Source organism: Podarcis bocagei (genome assembly GCF_964188305.1).
Source record: "Podarcis bocagei genome assembly, chromosome: 1".
Lineage (NCBI taxonomy): Eukaryota > Metazoa > Chordata > Lepidosauria > Squamata > Lacertidae > Podarcis > Podarcis bocagei.
This window is the reverse complement of record NC_138125.1, coordinates 23,127,105-23,149,689: the sequence shown is the minus strand read 5'-3', so window position 1 is coordinate 23,149,689 and position 22,585 is coordinate 23,127,105. Positions and strand designations below refer to the sequence as shown.

Genomic DNA, 22,585 nt, shown 5'->3' with positions numbered 1-22,585 from the left:
TCCAACCAAGGACTATGAAACTTTATCCGAAAATCACTCACACAGCTTCCTGAAAGATGTACTGTATGAACCCCTTGGAAAGACACACAGAATAAAAGCGGGACTCCACAAAATCTGCAAAGTAGGACTAAACAAGTTACATTGGATCACCCTGAATTCATCGACTTGGAAAATCTTTTAGTGGAGTTAATTGGGCGTCACGGCAAAATTTTGAGGATGCTATCTTGCTAAATCTAAAATTCCGCGGTTTTAGAAAATCACTTAGCAATGAATATGCAGAAGGTGAATAATCTGATGGTTTGAGATAGCACTTATGTCAAAGCACTTATTTGCATAGCTCAAAATATGAGCCTCCAAACTGTAAGCAGCCAAAACAGCCAAGTGCCTTATTTCACTGTTGGCCTCTGTTCATCTGCCTGAGGCAATTCCATTAACACAAAATGCTATCTTCATTAATCTAGCAACCCTCTTTAGTAGTCATTCTTCTTCCCATTTCTAAAAGATTTGATTACAAAACCACAGTCCTCTAAAGTTTAGGACCTTTGACGTCTTTAAACCCAATTAATGTAACTATATTAAATCACATCTGAACGGTTCCCAAATAGAAGTCAGAAAAGAGCCTTGACTAAAGCCCCATCTCACAGCACTGTGACTTTCAAAGTCAGTTAGCAATTCCATCAGCGTGGTCCAGTTCTCGTTTGTGTCAGAGCAAGAATTTATACCAGTGGACAAGGTATTCTGAAAGAAAGATTGTCACCCTCACATTTGCATTGATGGAAGCAAAGAAATGTAAGAGCTGGTAGCTCCCAGGTTTCAGCTATGAAAGCTCCAGCAATCATCTGTCACAGAAAAAATTGCTACCATTGATAGACGTACACTACTGGCTATATACAAAACCTTGCAACAGTGAAGGCAGACAAAGGAAGTCTGAAGTACATGGCAAATGTCATAATTGGCTCCTTGGCTCTCTGCCCATCTTAACCATAGAGGTTTGACTGGGTGGGTCCAGGAAGTGTCTGATGCTTTATTGAAGAAGAGAGGAGGAGAAACCATCTCCTCAAAGGAGGTAATTGTGCATCCCTTCCTTAAAAGGGGACCCAGAACATTAAACAACTCGCCCCGTGGCAAATACCCCCTTTCTGAGCAAGGTGCTTGAGAGGGTTGTGGCGGCACAGATTCGGGTATGTCTGGATCCATTTCAGTCCAGCTTCAGGCTCAGTTATGGCACTGAAACTGCCTTGGTCAGCCTGACTGATTTGTTGGAAGGAAAGCAACCTTGCTTTTTCTCCTTGACCTTTCAGCTGCTTTCAATGCACTTGAGCACAACATCTTTCTGGAGTGGTAAAGGGAGGTGTGGGTTCAAGACACTGTACTTCAGTGGTTCCACGCACCCCCAGTGACTCCCAAATTCTTATCTGTGGGAGGTAGGGGGATGGCTTGTTTTGGAAGGAGCTGCACTCCCCTGGAATGAGCAAGTCCATAGCTTGTGGGAACTCCTGGACCCAACATTGTCACAGGACGCCCAGGTGGCCTCTACACCAAGGAGCACCTATTTCCAGCTTCAAGCCAACTTCAGACACACACACACAAAGGTTTCCCTAGCTTTGGTTCTTCTGGCATTTTCAAGGGTTGAGAAACAGCACTCAGGGTGAGACTGTAATCCATCCATTATAGCAAAGTGCACAAATACTGAACAGGAAGGATGGTGGCACTACTTCAGCTCGTCATCATGAGGTAACAGGAAAAATTGTTACCATGGTTTCCAGCCATAATAATTTTTTTTTGGGGGGGGGGAATGAGCCCCAACTATCACGACACAAAATGAGAGAGAACCTTCTCAGTGGCTGCACCCAGATTATGGAAAACCTTGCCACGTGAAATGCAGCTGGCACCCTCTCGCAGTGTCCTTTGCCAGCAATTTAATAGCTTTGTATTCCAACAGGCTTCTGTTTTATAATTCTTTAATAATTTTTTACCTGTTGCCCTCTGTCTTTTGTAATTTTCTATGTTGTTTTTAATTTTGATATGCTGTAAGCTGCCCCAAGTGATACATATACACTAGAATGGGGATAGACAGATAGATAGATAGATAGATAGATAGATAGATAGATAGATATTAAAAAACATAGCAACAGCTGCCAAAATAGAGGCTCCTTTAAAATGTTCTATCCAAAACAAAAAACAAGAAAACCAGGGCAATCATAACAAAGCTAATCTCTAACTGAAAATGGTAGCCAGAGCCCCCAATGGCTTCCACAGGTGGACAATCAGGATTAAGATCAAGAAAGCAAAGGGTATTGTTTACAATAAATCTATTATAATAAATCTACCACTGGATTTATTTATTATTAGATCCTCTTTGGAAAACATTGTTGTGCTGGAGGAAAGAGAAGAACTAGATCAGCATGCCCTTGGAGACTTCTTATTAATTGTAAACAAAAGTCTTTGGGAACAATCCAACGAAGCTAAGCACGTTCAATAGGAGAGATTACCGGTAAATGAACTGCTTAAAACTTGCAATCCATAGGTCTCTAACAAAAGAAAATGTTTCATTTTGGCTGAATTATGTTTTTGTTCATCTATGCTATGCTGTGCATATACAAATGAACTAATGGTTAGGAGAAAAGGGGGAAAGTCCTGTTATGCATGTGGAACTTCAATTCATGCGACAATAGGAGCAACCTACTGGACTTGATATTAGGGAAATCATGGCTTGAAACAGGTTTTTCTAACCTACTTATCCACATGTCTGGTGATCTACCCTTCATTTGACCAAATGTTTTGCCTTAGTAATGTTAGTAAGGCTCATCTAAAAACAAAACAAAACAAAACATACAAACACTGATTAACAAAGGATCCTTCACACACACACTCATCAACCCACCCCATGGGTTCCTATAAGAGCTGGCTTGTTGAACGATCTGCTTTGGCTCAATCTCTGCCTAGTATGTCATGCTGGATTTAGTTAAAACCCTGATGATCAAAGCAAGGCCTCCTTGAGGTTGTATACAAGCTCCAGCTACTATCGCCCAGTGTTTACACACTGCGACGAAAAACTTGAAAAGTTGTGGTGAAGAGACAGGGAAAATAATAAGCAGACTATAAGAAGTTATGTTTCAGTGACATTTGAGGAATACCAAATGCACAACTTTTAAAACCCAAGTCAAGCATTTATTTATTTTTACTTTTACTTCAAGTGAATTTTTACTTCTGTTACCTAAATGGAGATGTTTCTTTTTAAGTGTCAGGCTTTCATCATCCACCCTTGCTCTTGCCATGTTGTCCATCATTGCAGCATACCCGGTTGCTATGTCACCATTTGGAAATGCATGCACACAAGGCCGTACATAACCTTGAGAGCTCCAATAAAGAAAGGCGCCGAAACCTCAATCCACCGGGAGTCAAGGGAAATTAACATTTACAACCTACTATGTTCAATATTGGTTTTAATCAAAATGAAAAGCCTTAGCATAACCCCTCATAAATAGCACTTGACTTTATAGCCCTCCTCTTTGCAGAGATCACAAATGAGAACCAATGCAGAATATACTGAGATCAGAAGTGTCCACGGGGCTATCATCCTTATGTAACTTTTACAGTACTGTTCTTTAAATGGAGCACACCAAGGGTGCACTGCTTGCTTAATTATCCAAATTCTAAACAGTTTTTTAAAAACTTCTTATGCACCAGCATTGTCCGGAAGGCTCTAGCAGCAACTTCTCATCTTTGATAAACCTGGCATGGGTGATGTTGTCTGAGGATGCTTAAATTCTTTCTTTACGGGTACTCTGCCAATTAACACCATTCATTCTGCACAACCCAAAGTTTTAGCAAGGAAGCAGGACAGGCTACAGTTAGAGAGGAAGTGGTGCAAAACTCAGTGTGAAGCTGACTGAACAGCCATTAAAAAGCACAGCCAAAACTATCAGATAGTGATGCTTGCAGCAAAAAAGGTCCATGTTGCTGTTTCCACTGTGTCCTCAAGAAGCCACCCAGCAGAGCTCTTTTGGGTGGTTGGAAACCTGGTACTACCTGCCTTACTTTGTGGGGCACTGTAACCATCAAAGGCCTGTTGCGGTAAGTTTGCTAGGCACTTTGAGGACAAAATTGTCACACTGATCTTGATGCTGCTACCAATACAGCCTCCGGGGAGATGTCTAGCACACTGCTTTATCCAAATCCATCCATGTTGGTGATCATCATTACATCTTGCAGGGTCTGTCCTAACTCTTCCAACATTCAGTTTCATTAGATTTGGGTTCTAGTAGCATGATGGCCCTTCTCCTTGCAAGGCAACACCTACTGGGTACATTAAGAGTTTTCTGTAAAATGTTTTTATAGCAGCAAACTATTCTGCATGCATTTAAACCACAAGGCTCCATGCTTCTGTCAACAAGACTTAAAAGCTTTCCTTTATTTGCACAACCAGTCAACATTCTTCTTTTTGGTTTTCCTTATGCTATGATCCTATATCCTATCAGCTCCCCTCAATGATGTCTTTTCTATCCATTCTTCAGCGGATTCTTTCAAAGCCACTGTCAGGGGTTCAGGAGCAGAGGCAAGGGCAAGGGAGGAAACAGAGAGCGAGGGGGAGGAGGCAGAAGAAAAGATGAGTGATGACGACGACCCGAGATCTCCGAGTCTTTCCAGTGAATCAGAAGATTCACAGAAAGGAGCACCAGTGGTCAGGGCAAGGGGGGAGCCTAGGGGGACACCCCAGGAAGATAGGGCCAGAGGGGACTCCGAGGAGAGCAGTTGGAAATCGGGACCAGCGTCACAGCCAGAGAGCAGGGAAGAGGAAGAGCGCCAGAGATCAAGCGCTGGCAGCTCGCAACAGGGGGGAGGGCACGAGTCAGGAGTGGCCACACCTCCATCGGGGAGCGAAGAAACGGTCAGACGGAAAGTGGAAGGTTGGGCGCGCGCGCCAAGTTCAAATGCACAGGAAAGTGACGCAGTAGGCAGCCAGGAAAGGGAGCCAGGTCCTAAAGCCCGGCGCAAGGAGACAGGGAGTTCCGGGGGGTCGGCGTCAGAAGAATCCCGGAAGGAAGAGACCCCAGGGGGCAGAGGGACCCAGAGGAGAGCAGTCAGGCGGAAAAGGTGGAGCAGGGCTAGGATATTAAGTTGGTGCACAAGGGGCGGAGACTCAGACGGAGCTTCGCCGATCTAGCCATTAGACGTAGAGTTGCACGCAGCAGCTTGGGAATGGAAACTGTAACTCAATAAAGACTTTTACTTAATGACCGCTGGCTAGCGTGATCCTCTGTGAGCTAGGATCTTGAAGCAGCTCTGACAGTAAGCTCCGTCCCTTAATTGTGGGCATCTACAGCCTCGAGGAGAGGAGAGAAGCAGGTGCCCACTAGCTAGCTCACGAACGGCAGACAACATGACGGCTGAGCAGCAGATAGAGGAACTCAGAAAAGCAGTGTCACAACTGAATGCCGAGGCTCTCGCATCCAGGAAGAGAGAGGAGGAGGCAGCTGCCGCCTGCAGGGATCTCCAGGTCAGGTTGGACATGCTTACGAAGCACGGGCAACTGACACCCAAACAGGAGGGAATTGGGTTGGCGAGACGAACAGGCGGTCTGGTCTCTCACTTCGATGGGAACCTGCAGCAGTACCCCAACTTTAGAGCAGATGTAATGTGCGCACTGGAACTGCTGAAAAAAGACTTTAGAGATGAGCAAGAGAAGGTGGGGTTCATCATGTCCCATTTGCATGGGGAAGCTAAAGCATGGCTGCGCAATTTGTGGAGGGATAAGGATCCGGCGCTCCAAAATGCGGATGCCTTTATTAAAGCGATGGATGGGTGTTTCTTATCAAGCATTGACGTGGATCTTGCGCGGCAGCAGATACATGGACTGAAACAAGGGAGGGCCAGCGTAAGGCAGTATCATGCCCGCTTTTTCGCTTTGGTCAGTGCTCTGGAATGGGACAGGGATTCGGCTCCTGTAAGAGACCTGTTTTGGGAGGGATTGCACGGCTCTGTTAAAGATGAAATTGCGAGGGGGGAGAGACCCCGGACCACGCAGGAGATCGTTCAGAGGGCGCTAGCCGTGGGGGTGCGGCTGGAAGAACGTCCGTGGAGCAGGGACGAAGGGCGTGGAGGGCGCGAACCAGCCAGGGGCTCCTCCTTCCTTCCCAGAGAAGCAGCGCGTGCGCAATCCACGCCTCCACAAGGAGGAGGGGTGGAACCTATGGAGGTTGGAAGTGCAAGGGCTCAATCAGCAGCCAGAGCCCTAGCACCGACAACAGTGAAAGCGAAGCCTCCTAGAGGGAACAGGAAGTGTTACATCTGCGAGGATCCAGGGCATATGGTGAAAGAGTGTCCCCGGAGGCTCCACAAGCACACTGCAGCCTCAGCAATGGTAACTGCAGCAACGCAACAAGGAGGACCACAGCAGGGAAACGACGATGTCTGGCTGGAGGAAGAGGCAATGGGGCCCAGCCAGACGTGTCAGTGAAGAAGTCCCCGGAAATTTCACAGCCCATGGACCCCCTCCCGCCCAAACCAGTAGTGAGGCTCACCGCATCGCTCCAGCTGCCCAATGGAATCACCATGGACGTGCCGCTCACCATTGACTCGGGAAGCAATGCGGACTTTATAATAATAATAATAATAATAATTTTTTATTTATACCCCGCCCTCCCCAGCCAAGGCCGGGCTCAGAGCGGCTTACAAGCAATAATAAAAACAAGATGAGTGATTACAACTTAAAAACAAAAATAAAATACAACATTAAAATAATGGAACATTAAAATATTAAAATGGAGCCTCATTGCAGGAGAAGGAAAAGAAAAAAGAAAAAGGGGGCGGAGGGAATCAAATTGGCTCCAATCCAAAGGCCAGGCGGAACAACTCTGTCTTACAGGCCCTGCGGAAAGAGATCAGATCCTGCAGGGCCCTGGTCTCATGAGACAGAGCGTTCCACCAAGTTGGGGCCAGTGCTGAAAAGGCCCTGGCTCTGGTTGAAGCCAATCTAACTTCCTTAGGGCCTGGGACCACTAGGGTGTTGTTATTTATGGACCTTGAGGCTCTCCGTGGGGCATACCAGGCGAGGCGGTCCCGTAGGTACGAGGGTCCTAGGCCGTGAAGGGCTTTAAAGGTCAAAAGCAGCACCTTAAATCTGACCCTGTACTCCACCGGGAGCCAGTGCAGCTTGAAAAGCACTGGATGAATATGCTCCCATGGCAGAGACCCTGTGAGGAGCCTCGCTGCAGCATTCTGTACCCGCTGGAGTTTCTGGGACAGCTTCAAGGGCAGCCCCGCGTAGAGCGAGTTACAGTAGTCAAGCCTGGAGATGACTGTCGCATGGATCACTGTGGCCAGGTCGGGGCGGGAAAGGTAAGGGACCAACTGCTTGATGCGGCGAAGGTGGAAAAATGTCGCCTTGGCTGTTGCTGTGACTTGCGCCTCCATGGAAAGGGAGGCGTCAAGGATTACACCCAAACTCTTAACGGAAGGTAATGGCACTAATTGGGCCCCCGCAAGAGAAGGGAGTTGGTCCCTCATCCCCATGCTATCCCGACCTAGCCATAGGACCTCTGTCTTTGAAGGATTTAGTTTCAATCGGCTCCCACGAAACCATCCAGCCACAGCTTCCAAGCATCTGGTCAGTGTGTAAGGGGCCGAGTTGGTGTGGCCATCCATCAGTAGATAGAGCTGAGTGTCATCAGCATATTGATGACAGCCCAGCCCAAAGCTCCGGATAATCTGAGCAAGGGGGCGCATAAAGATGTTAAAAAGCATTGGGGAGAGAATTGCGCCCTGCGGCACTCCACACACCAAGGAGTGGCGTGACGACATTTCCCTCCCTAGTGCCACCCTCTGTCCCCGACCAGAGATAAAAGAGCACAACCAGTTACGGGCTATGCCCTGTATCCCCACGTCTGCAAGGCGATGGTCCAGAAGATCATGATCGACCATGTCAAAAGCTGCTGACAAATCTAAAAGGATCAGCAGTCCTGACCCGCCTCGATCCAGTTGTCTACGGATATCATCTGTTAGGGCAACCAGAGCCGTCTCCGTCCCAAAACCAGGACGGAAACCGGACTGAAATGGATCTAATGCCGATGTTTCCTCCAGAAACCTACCAAGCTGTTCAGCAACCGCTCTCTCAATTACCTTACCCAGGTATGGAAGATTTGAAACTGGGCGGTAATTGGATAGGTCTAAGGGATCTAATGAAGTTTTCTTTAGGAGTGGACGCAGGACTTATAGGGCAGGACTTTGTAGACCGGCACGCTATACAGTTGCTGCCGGCCACGCTGCCCCTGCAGGTGGTCACGGTGGATGGCAGGGAGCTGCTAGGGGGGCAAGTGGTGAAGCAGACGCCACCAATGGTGATGCGCCTTGGGAATCACAAGGAAATCATCAGCTTCAACGTCACTCAACTATCGGACACGCCCATTGTATTGGGCATGAGTTGGCTGGACAAGCACAGCCCAACGCTGGCTTGGTACCAGAGGCAGATGACCTTCGGCTCTTCCTTTTGTGCTGAACACTGCATCGTTCCCCGGCAGGAAGGAGAGGAAGAGGAGTCACAGCTGCTGCTAGGCACGCTGCAAGCGATTCCCCACAAGTACGCAGAATTTTTGGAGGTTTTCTGCGAGAAGGAGGCAGACAGGCTACCCCCCCACAGACCATATGACTGCAAAATTGACCTGCTGCCGGGGGCGGCGCTGCCTAAAGGGAAGCTGTATTCCATGTCTGAGGACGAACTGCAGGAACTCAAAGAGTTCATAGATCATAATTTGGAGCGCGGTTTCATCCGGGAGTCCAAGGCAGCGGGGGGCAGTCCTGTATTCTTTGTTAAGAAGCGGGACACACCCCAAAAAAGACTTGTGGTGGACTATCGCATCTTAAACAGTGTGACCAAGCCATCGGACTTCCCCATGCCCCGAATCGACGACCTCCTCGCAAAGGTACGGAAGGGCAGCGTGTTCACCAAGTTAGACCTGCGAGGGGCGTACAACCTCATTCGCATGCGGGAAGGGGATGAGTGGAAGACGGCCATGTTCACGCCTCTGGGCACCTACGAATATAGAGTTATGCCTTTTGGATTGCAAAATGGCTCCCACGTTTTTCAAGCGTTCATGCATCACGTGTTAGCAGGGCTCCTCTACAAGACGTGCGTCTGTTTCTTAGATGACATCCTGATCTTTTCGGAATCGCAGCAGGAGCATGACAGACACGTCAAAGAAGTGCTAAGCAGGCTACAGCAGCATAGGCTCTACGCCAAGCTGGAGAAGTGCCAATTCGACGTGACGGAGGTGGATTTTCTGGGCTACAAGTTGTCTGACAAGGGGCTCGCCATGGACAGCGCCAAGGTTCGAGCGGTGTTGGACTGGAAGAGCCCACGCAACCGGAAGGAGGTCCAACGGTTTGTCGGCTTCGCGAACTTCTATCGCAAGTTTATCAAAGGCTTCGCTATGCAGACAGCGGCCATCACGGACACGCTTAGCTCCAAGAAAAAGAAGTTCATCTGGACAGAGCAGGCGGAGCAGTCCTTTCAGGCACTCAAGCGTCTCTTCGCGTCGGAAGAGCAGCTGCTGCATGTCGACCCCAGCAGGCCGATGAGGGTGGAGACAGACGCCTCGGACAGAGCCGTGGGAGCAGTCCTGCTGCAGAAAGACCCGCAGGGGGTTTGGCGGCCGGGAGCGTTTTACTCCAGGAAGCTCAGCAAGTCCGAACAGAACTACACCATCTGGGACAGGGAGTTGCTGGCGATTCATGCAGCATTCAAAGCATGGAGGCACTTCCTGATCGGCGCCAAGCACACGGTGCAGGTCTGCACGGACCACAAGAATCTGGAGCACTGGCGCACGGCACAGTTCCTGAACCAAAGGCAGATACGTTGGGCTGAGTTCTTTGCGAACTTCAACTTCCGAATAGAGTATGTCCCGGGGGACACCAACATCATGGCGGACGCTCTCTCTCGTAAGCCACAATATCTGGAGGACGCCAAGCCAGCGGCCGCCATGCACATCTTTGCACCAACAGTGTGGGCGTGCGCTGCGGCAACAGTGGACCTGGAGGCGGTGCGGCGAGCGTTGCAGGATGACTCCTTCGCGCAAGCAAAGATGGCAGAGGTGCAAAGGGGCACGGCAGCGACCGACGAGTTCCAGCTGCGAGATGGATTGCTCATTCGTAAAGGGGCCATCTACGTGCCGGGAGACGAACTTCGCGCCAAGGTGCTGCAGCAGCTGCACGACGCGCCCACTGCCGGGCACTTTGGCAAGGAGAAGACGGTGGAATTAGTCGCCAGGGACTTCTGGTGGCCCGGAATGAGAGGGGAGGTCGCGGACTACGTGGCGAGGTGTGACACCTGCCAGAGGGCCAAACCGGTGCACAAACCGCCGGCCGGACTGTTGGAACCGCTGCAAACTCCGGTCGAACCATGGGAGAGAGTGGCCCTGGACTTTGTCACAGATCTGCCCAGCTCGAGGGGCAAGACGGCCGTGCTGGTGGTGGTGGACTTGTTCTCCAAGATGGCACATTTCATTCCGTGTGCCAAGGTGGCCACGGCGGAGCAAACCGCCAAACTGTTCATAGACCACGTGTTCAAGGTTCACGGTCTGCCACGGTCTATTCTGTCCGACCGGGGGCGACAGTTCATCTCGAATTTCTGGCAGAAGCTGATGGGCTTCCTGAACGTCAAGATCAACCTGGCGTCGGCGAGACACCCGCAGACCAACGGGCAGGCGGAGCGGGTCAATGCCATCATGCAGCAGTACCTGAGATGTTATGCGAATCAACAGCCTGCGACGTGGGTGGATTACCTGCCGCTCGCCGAGTTCGCCTACAACAACACGAAGCACGTGTCCACGGGGGTCACGCCGTTCTTCGCTAACAACGGGAGGCACCCCAGAACCTTCCCGGGACTGGAAAGGATGGGGGAGGGGGAGCCGCAGACAGCAGATGCGTTCGCGTCGGAGTTGCAGGAGGTCCACGATCAGCTGCGGCGACACCTGGAGCTGGCCAAACATGCATACAAGGTGCAAGCGGACAAACACAGAAGGGTTGGCGAAGGGATCCATGTGGGAGACTGGGTCTGGTTAGCAGCCCACGCAGTGCCGGCCAGGTCGTTGGCCAAGAAGAAGCTGGGGCATAAGCAACTGGGGCCCTACCAAGTCGAAGAGCAGGTCAACCCGGTGGCTTTCAGGCTGGCGCTTCCGGAGGGTTCCAGAATGCATCCGGTGTTCCACAGATCGGTGCTCACTCCCTACAAGGCACCGCACAGGTTTCAGGAACCCGGAACGGCACCGAGTCCGCTCAGAGAAGGAACCGGGCACGCGGGAGTGGCACAGAAGGAACGCATCAACGAAGTCACGGAGATTTTGGACTCCAGATGGGGGGAAGAAGGGGTAGAATACCTTCTCGCCAAGGAGGGCACCCCGGCCAGTGCGAACAGCTGGGTGCCGGGCTACGCCTTGGACGAACCTCTGCTCAAAGACGAGTTTCATGCCCTCTTCCCACATAGACCAATGCCAGCAGACTTTTTCGACGACTGGCTTTTCACGCCAACGCTTTCTGCCAGCACGTTCCGGGGGTTCGACTCGGACGAGGACCCGATACGAGACGCCCGTTCCCCGGAGGGGTCACCTTCGGGATCTGCCTCAGAACCCTCGTATTGGTGGGACGATAGACCAGAGGAGCAGTGGCGCAAGAAGTGGCTGGAAGGTCCAGGACGAGCAACGCCGCCAGGAGGAAGTGAGGGAGAGACGGACATGAACGTTTTCGGGGACGACCCTGGTTTCGAGCACGGCGGCACAGAGATGGAAGCGGAGGTGACCGTCGTCGACGAGAGCAGGGAGGCAGAACCGGGAGACTTCAGATGGAGGCCCGCCACGGGAAGCGAACTGTATCCGACGTTCGTCCCTCTGACACAGCAGCACCCAGTTCCCGCACCGGAAGGAGGGGAGGGGGGAACGGGGGGCTTCGAGGGGGGGATGGATGTCAGGGGTTCAGGAGCAGAGGCAAGGGCAAGGGAGGAAACAGAGAGCGAGGGGGAGGAGGCAGAAGAAAAGATGAGTGATGACGACGACCCGAGATCTCCGAGTCTTTCCAGTGAATCAGAAGATTCACAGAAAGGAGCATCAGTGGTCAGGGCAAGGGGGGAGCCTAGGGGGACACCCCAGGAAGATAGGGCCAGAGGGGACTCCGAGGAGAGCAGTTGGAAATCGGGACCAGCGTCACAGCCAGAGAGCAGGGAAGAGGAAGAGCGCCAGAGATCAAGCGCTGGCAGCTCGCAACAGGGGGGAGGGCACGAGTCAGGAGTGGCCACACCTCCATCGGGGAGCGAAGAAACGGTCAGACGGAAAGTGGAAGGTTGGGCGCGCGCGCCAAGTTCAAATGCACAGGAAAGTGACGCAGTAGGCAGCCAGGAAAGGGAGCCAGGTCCTAAAGCCCGGCGCAAGGAGACAGGGAGTTCCGGGGGGTCGGCGTCAGAAGAATCCCGGAAGGAAGAGACCCCGGGGGGCAGAGGGACCCAGAGGAGAGCAGTCAGGCGGAAAAGGTGGAGCAGGGCTAGGATATTAAGTTGGTGCACAAGGGGCGGAGACTCAGACGGAGCTTCGCCGATCTAGCCATTAGACGTAGAGTTGCACGCAGCAGCTTGGGAATGGAAACTGTAACTCAATAAAGACTTTTACTTAATGACCGCTGGCTAGCGTGATCCTCTGTGAGCTAGGATCTTGAAGCAGCTCTGACAGCCACTATAAATAACTACCTTTTGCCTGGCATTAGTGTGTTGGTCAATGAGAGGGGCAAGAATTGGGAGTCTCTGCTAACAACTGAAATAATGATTCTTTGGCATACTGGAAGAATGGCCTAAGAATTTCCAGTATGGGGTGAATGAATCCGTTGTGTTTGAACTGAAAGTTATCCTAGCTCCGTGATAACTTCCGCCTTGGGGATGAGGAAGATAAGGAGAGCAGGAGCAGGTTGCACAAGCAGTACCACTAAGTTCTAACCAATTTGGAACCATTCAATTTGCAGCACATACATGCAAACTAATGAATTGTCCGAAAAATATTGATAATTTTAACTGTCCAGCATTGACCCCTGGATCAGTCAGTCACCAAGGTGATTTCCCATTTTACAACCACAACGGCATTGACCCTTTATTATTTCTTCATCTATTTGCTACTGAGAACTTTTAGGGTGGGTCATACATCGGAGAAAGAGGAATCTGTTCCTTAAAAAGCAAAACCAATGACAGCATTCCTGTTTTCAAGCATGAGGTCTTTTGGGTCTATCTGCATGTTCCCCTTAGCTACTACAGACCATTTTTCACTCTCCATGCCTTGGGCTGTAGCAACATCTGAAAAATTCAAGGACCATTTTACCATCTTCTGCTTGTACAGAGACTATGGGAGAGAAGTAGCTATAAGCATTCTGTGTTTAAAAAATAAAATTCTGCTCCAAGGCAACTCATTCTGCACCAAGGAAAATGAGACTCTGCAACCCGTATACATGAATATATTTTGCACACTTCATCCCAAAATTTTGGCTCTTTTTATTATGCAATTTAATTTCTAACCACAGTAAATTTTGTATTGCTACCACTCTGTTTCTTAGATTGAAGATGATAACGCACACACTTTCCAATATATCCACACAATCCTAAAATGCTATTTTAAGAAACTTTAAAACAAAGCTGAGAATCCAGACTGAGGCAGCACCACATTCAATACTCCTAAAGAACCACAACACACAAAGCTCCTGGGATAGCCCTTTTAAAAACACACACACACACACACACACACACAAACACACACACAATAATATGCCACATATCCCTAGAGCAACTGTTCTCAAATTCTGATAAATAAGCAAATGAGGAGTTATTGGTTGCATTTTGTTTGTTGCCTTCTGCCAATTTATGGCATGCATGCATTCTTTTTCATCTTCCTGTTAACTGCCACTACAGCATTCATGCTGAAGGTTGTGGGATATAACACAACCCTGTGGGCTTTTGTCTTTGGGAAGATGGATGCAAGGTGGCACAAGAGAGTGAAAAATGGTTGCAGCAATCTTACGTAAAGTTGAGAAGCCTATTCATTTGTTAAAGTCAAGCTTTCTGGGGCACGTATACCGTCTACAGGTGGCAACCATTTTGTCTGTGTCCAACTGACGCACAGCCACCAAGGGCAGAACAGGGTCAGGCCAGGGAGCCAGGAATGGAACCCCGACACAAAATAGATGCCACCTAGATACCCCCAATATGTTTGCCAATGGCATGAAAGGAAGAGTTAATTTCATCAACCCCCTCCTGTGAGGATTCTACCTGCCAATGAGACAGTTGTCTGAGAGGACTCTGACAGGAGCTTATCTGTTCTCCTGACCTGGATGTGGTCACCAGCTCCACTCTCAGATCCGATGGCAGGTTGTTTCTGGAGAAGGGCTGCTCTCTATTCAAGGACAACCCACCAAGAATGACCACTAACAATGGTTGTAACTTTAAAATGTGTGCCTGAGCTTGCTTTCTCCTCCTCCCTCCCAGGCTTATTTCCTTGTATGCCCTGCAGGGACTGTCTTAGAATGGAGTTTTGTTAGTCACTCTAAGAGCCTTTTTGGCTAAAGGGCAGAATATAAATGCTGTTAACATCATCTTCATCTTCATCATCATCATCATCATTAGGCACTGAAGCCAGAGTTGAACTATCCTAGAAAAAAGTGCCTTTTTCTCGTAAGCCATTGGCACGCAGGCAAAGAAAAGTAAATACCATTTCCCTGATCCTAGGGAGACAGTTCACCAACATCCTTCAAACTGTGCTTGGCTTGGAGGGCTTCCAGACGAGTCTCTATGTATACGATATGTATTTTATAAGCTCCCTTTCCTTGGATATATTCTGCTGTTCTTTGCTTATTCTACTAATGTTTCACCCAAAAGTAAAGCCCTCAACATTTCACAAAAATAACCGTTGCCTGGCAACAATTAGTGCAAACTGTTTTCATCGGTATCTTGACTTTGGCTAAAGATAAACTCGCTTCTTCGAAGCTTTCTGGTGAATCCAGCTGTTTTAAAAGGATGGAGATTTTCACTGTGTTGTTTTTTAAAAAAACAAAAACAAAAAACCATCAACCCAGCAACAGTAAATTGGGAGCACTGTTTTTAGGAGTATGTCCATAAATCGCCTTGGGACATATTTGTGGAGGGTGATTCAGATATCAATTCAATGAAGGTGATGTTATGATGTTTATGCAAAGGTTTGGGGGGGAACAATCCTCTATGTAGCATTATTTTAATCTTTTTTATTTTAAATTTGTAACTCATACTTTTATAAACTGATATTCACCCCTACATGGATAGCACAGTGATGTGAAATGGGCATAACTAAACTAGATATACCATTTCTAAACAGATAAAGAAACAGAAGCAGCCACTTGGACGGCATAACCAATGCTTAAAAACGTCCAGGCAAACACAAACAAATAGAAGTTTTAATCTGGCACTGAAAGGATTGTAGTGTCAGTGCAAATCATGCATCCATGAGGAGGGTGTTCCACAATCTGGGTGCCACCACCGCTTCTGTATATGGGTGGTATGATGCCAGTACAAGCAGATCACACCCTCAGTGTTTTGTTTTTTTAAACAGGGAGTTTTTCTAAGTAAACCTGCACACAGTATTAGCAGGCTACACAGAATAGAGGACTGCAGACATACGGAACTGTAGTTGTTGTCAGCAGCCACCACCGCCGGCTTCTCCTAAGCATAGATCAGGAGGATATAATCCTGGAACAAATGCAAGCCTACTGCTTAACACAAATGCACCCCCTACCACTTCACTAAGACCGGAATACCGTAATCTAGAGCCAGGGTACGTGACAGGGTACATAAACCACAGTTAAAGAGTTGACCATTTTCAGAAGTAACTGGTGTGAAAATACCCAATTAAATCCTCCCGGTGTGCTGTACAGCAACCTTCAGCATTTCCACCCACAGCATGCAGAACGGTTCCGCAGCAGAGAAACGACATCTTCCAATTGTGACCAGCAATTTTGTGTCACAAGCTTAGTAGAGATTTATGAAACGGTGCCGTATCATGAGAACAAATATTTGCACAAGCCAAGCAGGCATAGTATATTCAATACTGCAGAGTGTTGGCCAAGTTTTTTCTCCTGCCTCATGGGCTGCGACTGAACTATAACCTATTTTGCATTTAAAGAGAACAGGAACACTTTCATTGGCCAATGCTGCACACAATGGCGGGGGGGGGGGTTCACAAAGAAGATATCCAATGAAGCTGAATGTTGGAAGACTCAGGACAGACAAAAGAATGCACTTCTTCATCCAGCGCGTAGTTAACCTCTGGAATTCGCTTCCACAATAAGTAATCTTGGCTTCCAACTTGGGTGGTTTTAGAAAAAGTTGAGACCAATTTAATGGAGGAAATGACTATCAATGGCTTCTAGCCACAATGTCCAGATTTTGTGTCCACTGCTGGAGGCCTTGTGTCTTTGAATACCAGTAACAACTGGGCATAGCATTCTGGTACTCAGGTTCGGAATCCTATAGGCATCCAGTTGACCACGGAGAGAACAGGATGGATGGACTTAGATGGACTTCTGGCCTGATCCGAGCAGGGCTGTTCTTATGATGGAAGGACGTGCATTACAGAGTTGACACATTGGGGAGGACGCTATTAGATCAAGCTAGAATTGGAACACAGTTTAAAAGGGCAAATCTGCTAATTTAGCAGGGCAGGAATCCCAAATTAAGACTACAACTGTGGCAAAAAAAATGTTGTTCCAATTCATCACCAAAAGCAAGACTATTTATATGTGCAAGAGCTGTCTTAACAGCACCTGCTTGATAAGAATCTCCCTCTTTGGACTGGCCAGTTAATTTTTCTTTATTAGCAGAGAAGGCTATTTAGACTGATCCTCTGCACTTTTGCGTGCCTCTGTGATGTTTTTAGTTTGCCTGAGTTATATATGAATTTTGTAAGCTGCCTTGAGGAGAAGCCATAGCTCAGGGGTAGAACACATGCTTTACGTAAGCCTTCCCCAAACTGGTGCCCTCTGGATATTGTTGGAATAAAACTCCCATAATCCCAGCTGTTGGCCATGCGGGTGAGAGCTGGTGGGAGCTGCAGTTGGACATTATCTAGAAGGCATCAGCTTGGGAAAGGGCTGCTTTACATGCAAAAGGTCCCCTTTTTAACCCCTGTCATCTCTACTAGGACTGGAAAACACCCACCTGAAATTCTATAGAGAACCTGCCAATCTGTGTTCAGAGCATTTTGATCTTAGATAGACAAATACTCTGACTCCTATATGTTCCGATGGGTCATATTTCTGATGGAAGCACAGCATGTTAAGTAAAAACAGATAAATCTTTAAGAATAGTATCTATTAATATATTCCTGTTACAACTTCAAGCTGAGTTGCAAGTTTCAATTTGAGTCTATCCTATTTTGATTTCTCAGCATTTTCAGCAAGCTCTTCAAAATGTACTCTTGGTATGTGCATTTACACAGAAACGCAAATCCAAACTGAAAGGTGGAAAAGCACTTGCCGCTTCTGCTCCTAGATTTGAGATTTCATAAATTCCTGTTCGAGAGGAACAGTGATCTGCAATTGATAAGGCACCAGTACTGCCTCTCTGAACGCACAAAATTGTTCTGCCATGAAATGTTGCAACAGGTTATGAGCAATTTGACAAAAGCAATTCATTTATCCTTATGCAATAATAATCTGAGGTTTTGCTATCCATTTTGGGAAGCGAGGAAAATCAAGCTCCAGTATGACACACCTGAGGCTAACCCTGAGATGTCTTTTGAGTGAATGAGAACCAAGAAGCTGGCAAGGTGCATAGGGCCCCGCTTGCAGAGTGGGAAGGATGTTCTTCCATGAAAACACACTGTAGGTAGATTCTCATAAAACTAGCCCCTCTGAATTGAAAGCAAGAAAAGCTGTAGCCATTTCTTCTGGTGATTTTATCCAAGTAGCATCTCCAGTTCTGCAAGCAACTGTAAGGATCTCCTCCCTATGCTTTTGTAACCACAGTGGTACCTCAGGTTACAGACGCTTCAGGTTCCAGACTCCGCTAACCCAGAAGTAGTACCTCGGGTTAAGAACTTTGCTTCAGGATGAGAACAGAAATCATGCTCTGGAGACACAGCGGGAAGCCCCATTAGCTAAAGTGGTGCTTCAGGTTAAGAACAGTTTCAGGTTAAGAACGGACCTCCGGAACGAATTAAGTTCTTAACCTGAGGTACCACTGTATTACACTTATTCTGAAGTACAAAATTTTGTTCTTGAATAATAATCTTTAAACAGGATTCACTAGCGATAATGGATTTTTTTTTTACTACAAGGCACTGAAAAAAATACACTCCATCCCTTTACAGCAAAACCTTTGCTTTGCACTAATGTCGCTGGAACGCAGAAGAAGAAAAAGAACCAACACCAGTCATTGTACAACATCTCCAGCCGATCAATATTAGTCATGGATCTGGATTCTTCATTCAGTGAGACACTGCTGCCCTATTTTTGAGCTCCAAGAATTAGATGGATGACTAGAGCCAAGGATTACGATTTTTAATTAAAGCAAACTTCACCGGGTGACTCCTACTGAGTCAGGGCAACGGGTTATAAAGCACTGTAGACCTTCTGACATTAGCCAAGTCCAGATGCTTGAAGACATTTATAACAGCGTATTGTTGAGTATTTCATTTTTCGTTCTTTCTACTGGCACATCTTGTGCATTCATTCATAATAGGGGTTTTCCCCCTTCCCTTAAGTCTTTGGGTGATCTCCAACATCAATCATACTCAGAGTAGACTCATGGAAGTCAATGGACCTCAACAACTTAAATCCACTGATTTCGATGCCTTTGCTCAGAGTATGACTAACAATGAATATCACTCTTTGGGTGTTGTAATGAGTGTGGGGTTGCTCGTGCGTAAGTTACCGCCACTCCTGGCTGTGTTGCCTTGTTAAACCTTTCTGTCTGGACAGCCCTTCACTTCGTGGCTGCCTCAGTCACTAGCAGAATCCGTCAGTGGGTGTTTCTTAAACCTTTTCCAACATAAAAGTTGTTTGACGCCAAGTCTCCTCCTACTCTCCCTGCGCGGAAGTCTTCTGCGCAGGGAGGGCGTGGGTAGCGGAGGACCCGTGCTCTCCCCGCTGGTGTCCGGTGAAGAGTCCTGGAGCCCTCTCGCCGATTCCCCCATCTGCCCCCCTTTATCCCTGGTGTTGCGCTGATTTGCTTCCCCATCTGCTGAGCTGCTTCTCTCCCTGCTGGGCCCTTCTCCAGCATCATTTGAGAGCCTTCCCTCTGCCTCTAGCTCCGATGTCAGTTCCCTGACAGGTGTATATAAGGCACTGCCAACAACAGATGGCTTCTCCTGCGACGTTCTGCTTAATATCTCCTCTTCTCCCCATCACACGTAATAATAAGACACACAACCCATTGTGTGTTTCATCACCACATTACAAGGGAAAGGCAGGACAGGGGGAATAACCATATTACCTGGATTACAGGGGGGCAGAGGGAGGCTGCCACCTTAGACCCTCTTTTTAAAAGGCTACTGGAGGGCATGATTTGGCTACAAATAGGTGGAGCCAGAAGGAGATGCTGAGAATTGCACTAGGAGCTCCCTATGTTTGTTCTCATAATTTGAGTGCCAAAAGCAATGCAGTGTGTTCTGGAAACCATGTGTTGTTGTTGTTTTGCAATGCCTGCTTCCACCCCATAATTGCAATACTATGGCATAATGAAACTATCTGCAATCCAGCGTTAGAAGTACAAGTCCACCACCGCAAAGCAAGGAAAACTTGAAAGGCAGTGATACCAAATACAGTATAAAGAGATTTAGAAAGAAAACCCCTTTAAAGAATGGGGGGATGGGAAAACAATTGTACTCACCTGTATAACTTCTATCCCTCTTTTCCTGAAAAAGAAAAGGTAGAAAAATACAGTTATTTATTAAGAAATTAAATTCAGCTACTGCCTTAGTTTCTTTTTTAAGAAACAGCATATTCCAGGCTGGGGGAAACTGAACTGTCTACGACCTGACATTACATACAGATGCAGGAGAATAATGTCATTCTAAACTTTCTAGACATGAACGGCAGATTTTTAGGAGCATGGCCAACCCAGTGAATGGAATTTTTGCAGACTTGAATGTTTCTACTCCAAGTTCAGAAGAAAGAGGACATCCTATGGCTAGTTTTAAAGCCCTAAATGGCCTTGGCCCAGTACAGTGGTACCTTGGGTTACATACGCTTCAGGTTACATACGCTTCAGGTTACAGACTCCGCTAACCCAAAAATAGTACCTCGGGTTAAGAACTTTACTTCAGGATGAGAACATAAATTGTGCTCCAGCAGTGCGGCGGCAGCGGGAGGCCCCATTAGCTAAAGTGGTGCTTCAGGTTAAGAACAGTTTCAGGTTAAGTACGGACCTCCGGAACGAATTAAGTACTTAACCTGAGGTACCACTGTATACCTGAAGGAGCGTCTCCACCGCCATCATTTAGCCCGGACACTGAGATCCAACGCCAAGGGCCTTCTGGCGGTTCCCTCACTGCGAGAAGCCAAGTTACAGGGAACCAGGCAGAGGGCCTTCTTGGTAGTGGCACTCGCCCTGTGGAATGCCCTCCCATCAGATGTCAAAGAGATAAACAAGTATCTGACGTTTAGAAGACATCTGAAGGCAGCCCTCTTTAGGGAAGCTTTTAATGACTGATGCTTTAATGTATTAGCTAGATGGGCCGGGTATAAATAATAAATTATTTATCATCATCATCATCATCATCATTGAAAGGTCTGCTGCAATCTCCAAGAAAATTCATATCCCCCCCCATCAGACTGTCCTTTAGTAAAGCTGCAAATATTTATTATTATTATTTTAGTTTACATTCTGATGGTTTTATGGCTGTCATTTTAAAGAACCATTTTATTCTAGATTATTTTATTGTTGTTAATTGTTTTTGCTGCTATTTTAAATATTGGAATCTTAACATTGGCTTCTTAGAATAACAACTAATCATTAAAATACAGACTAGAAATCTATAAAATAATACCTGCAAATCTCAATACTAAAAGACAGTTAGAGGTATTCTACTAGGTTTTATCAAACACTGGAATTAATTAGCAGAGTTAGGTCTATTCATTTCAAGGGTTCCACTCTGACTAAAACATAGTTGAATTTCACCCAGTATTTGCTATCAAATCAATCAATCAGTATAAACATACAACCGTGGTATACATTATTCTTATTTCTATATTATCTGAAGCATGTCAGGCTATTAGATGTTTATAATAAGCAAGCTGGCAACAAGATGAAGGTAGAAATCACCAACCATGAAGTCATTTTTGAAGAGTGACATATGTCCCTAACCACCCCCGTTACATATTTTTATTATGCTTTCAAATGGAGCAAATATCAACAAACTGATGGCCGATATACTTAAGGTGTTTTTGAAAGTTCTTTATAGTGCCAATTAACAAAATGTGTTCACTGATTTACTAGTGCATATTCCAGTGCAAAATAAAAAATCAAAGTTCAAATGAAAAAGTCAGGCGCATTCTTGGCTGCTTACGTCCACTAATTTCTTACACCAAACAGTAAGAAAATGTGATCATTGTGATGGACAACTATTTTGATTTGGTTTCTAAATTATTCACAGCTACTTAATAATTCTGATGTAGCCTTCTTCTAATTGAAATGCACAAATTTCACCTTTGAAAACCAAAGGAGGCCAAAAAAAACCTTTAAAAAAACCTAATCGGCTTTCTTTGTTAAAAGAAAAATCTGCTGTTGAATTAATTTTAGCAGGGATGGGGACTCCAGCTGTTCTTGGGCCCCAATTCTCACCAGTTCCAGTCTGCATGGGCAACAGTCAGGGGAAATGGAAGTTGGAACCCAATATCTGGAAGGCTACAGGTTCCCTACCCCTGATTTACAGCTCTAGAGCAGTCATATCTCTGCCTTGTCTTTCAGTCATGATCTCCTTCCCTCCAAGTGTTAGAAATTAGCCAGGCGCCAGGTGCGTTTTGCTTCTGGCATGGGTCTAACTGCGACTACATGGAGATTTCTGGATGCCAGGCTGGTGACTGACATCTCCATCTGGCTGGCCCCTCCAGCTTTCTTAAGCTAGTAAATAGAAGAGCTTATTTACTGCATCTGAATCCCACCTTTTCCTTCCTTGAGTACATGGTTCACCCCCCCCCCAGCTAATTCCTACAACAACCCTGTGAGGTGGGTTAAGAGGCCCAAGATCGCCCAGTGAGCTTCATGACTGAGTGGGGATTTGAACCCTGATCTCCCAGGTCCTAGCCCAACACTGAATAAATATGGGGAAAGCAAAATGTCACTTAGAGGAGGATCTGAAATATTTTGCTTGAAGCTTGAATTTGTTTTATTCTGGATTGTTTTATTTGATGTTTTAATGTGTTGCAAACCGCTCTGAGGTTTTTTCTTTAAAATATATAGAAATGAAATTTATCATCATCATCATCATCTCCACTGGGCGGGGAATGGCACCTAGACATTGTGGCAGCCCTAATCTAGGATTAAGGAGCTATTAACTTATATATCTGAGTTTCTAACCCTGCCTCCTTCCCCCTCGTG

At 47.1% G+C, this 22,585-nt stretch overlaps 1 protein-coding gene across 1 annotated transcript in view; it reads right to left on the bottom strand.

Annotated features, from left to right (window-relative positions):
- ITPK1 (inositol-tetrakisphosphate 1-kinase) overlaps positions 1 to 22,585 on the bottom strand; it is a 138,518-nt gene that overhangs the window by 84,392 nt on the left and 31,541 nt on the right. Inside the window, exon 2 of the mRNA XM_081174075.1 lies at positions 19,877 to 19,901. Within this exon, the coding sequence (XP_081030201.1) occupies positions 19,877 to 19,901 (25 nt within the window). The remainder of the gene's footprint in view (positions 1 to 19,876; positions 19,902 to 22,585) is intronic.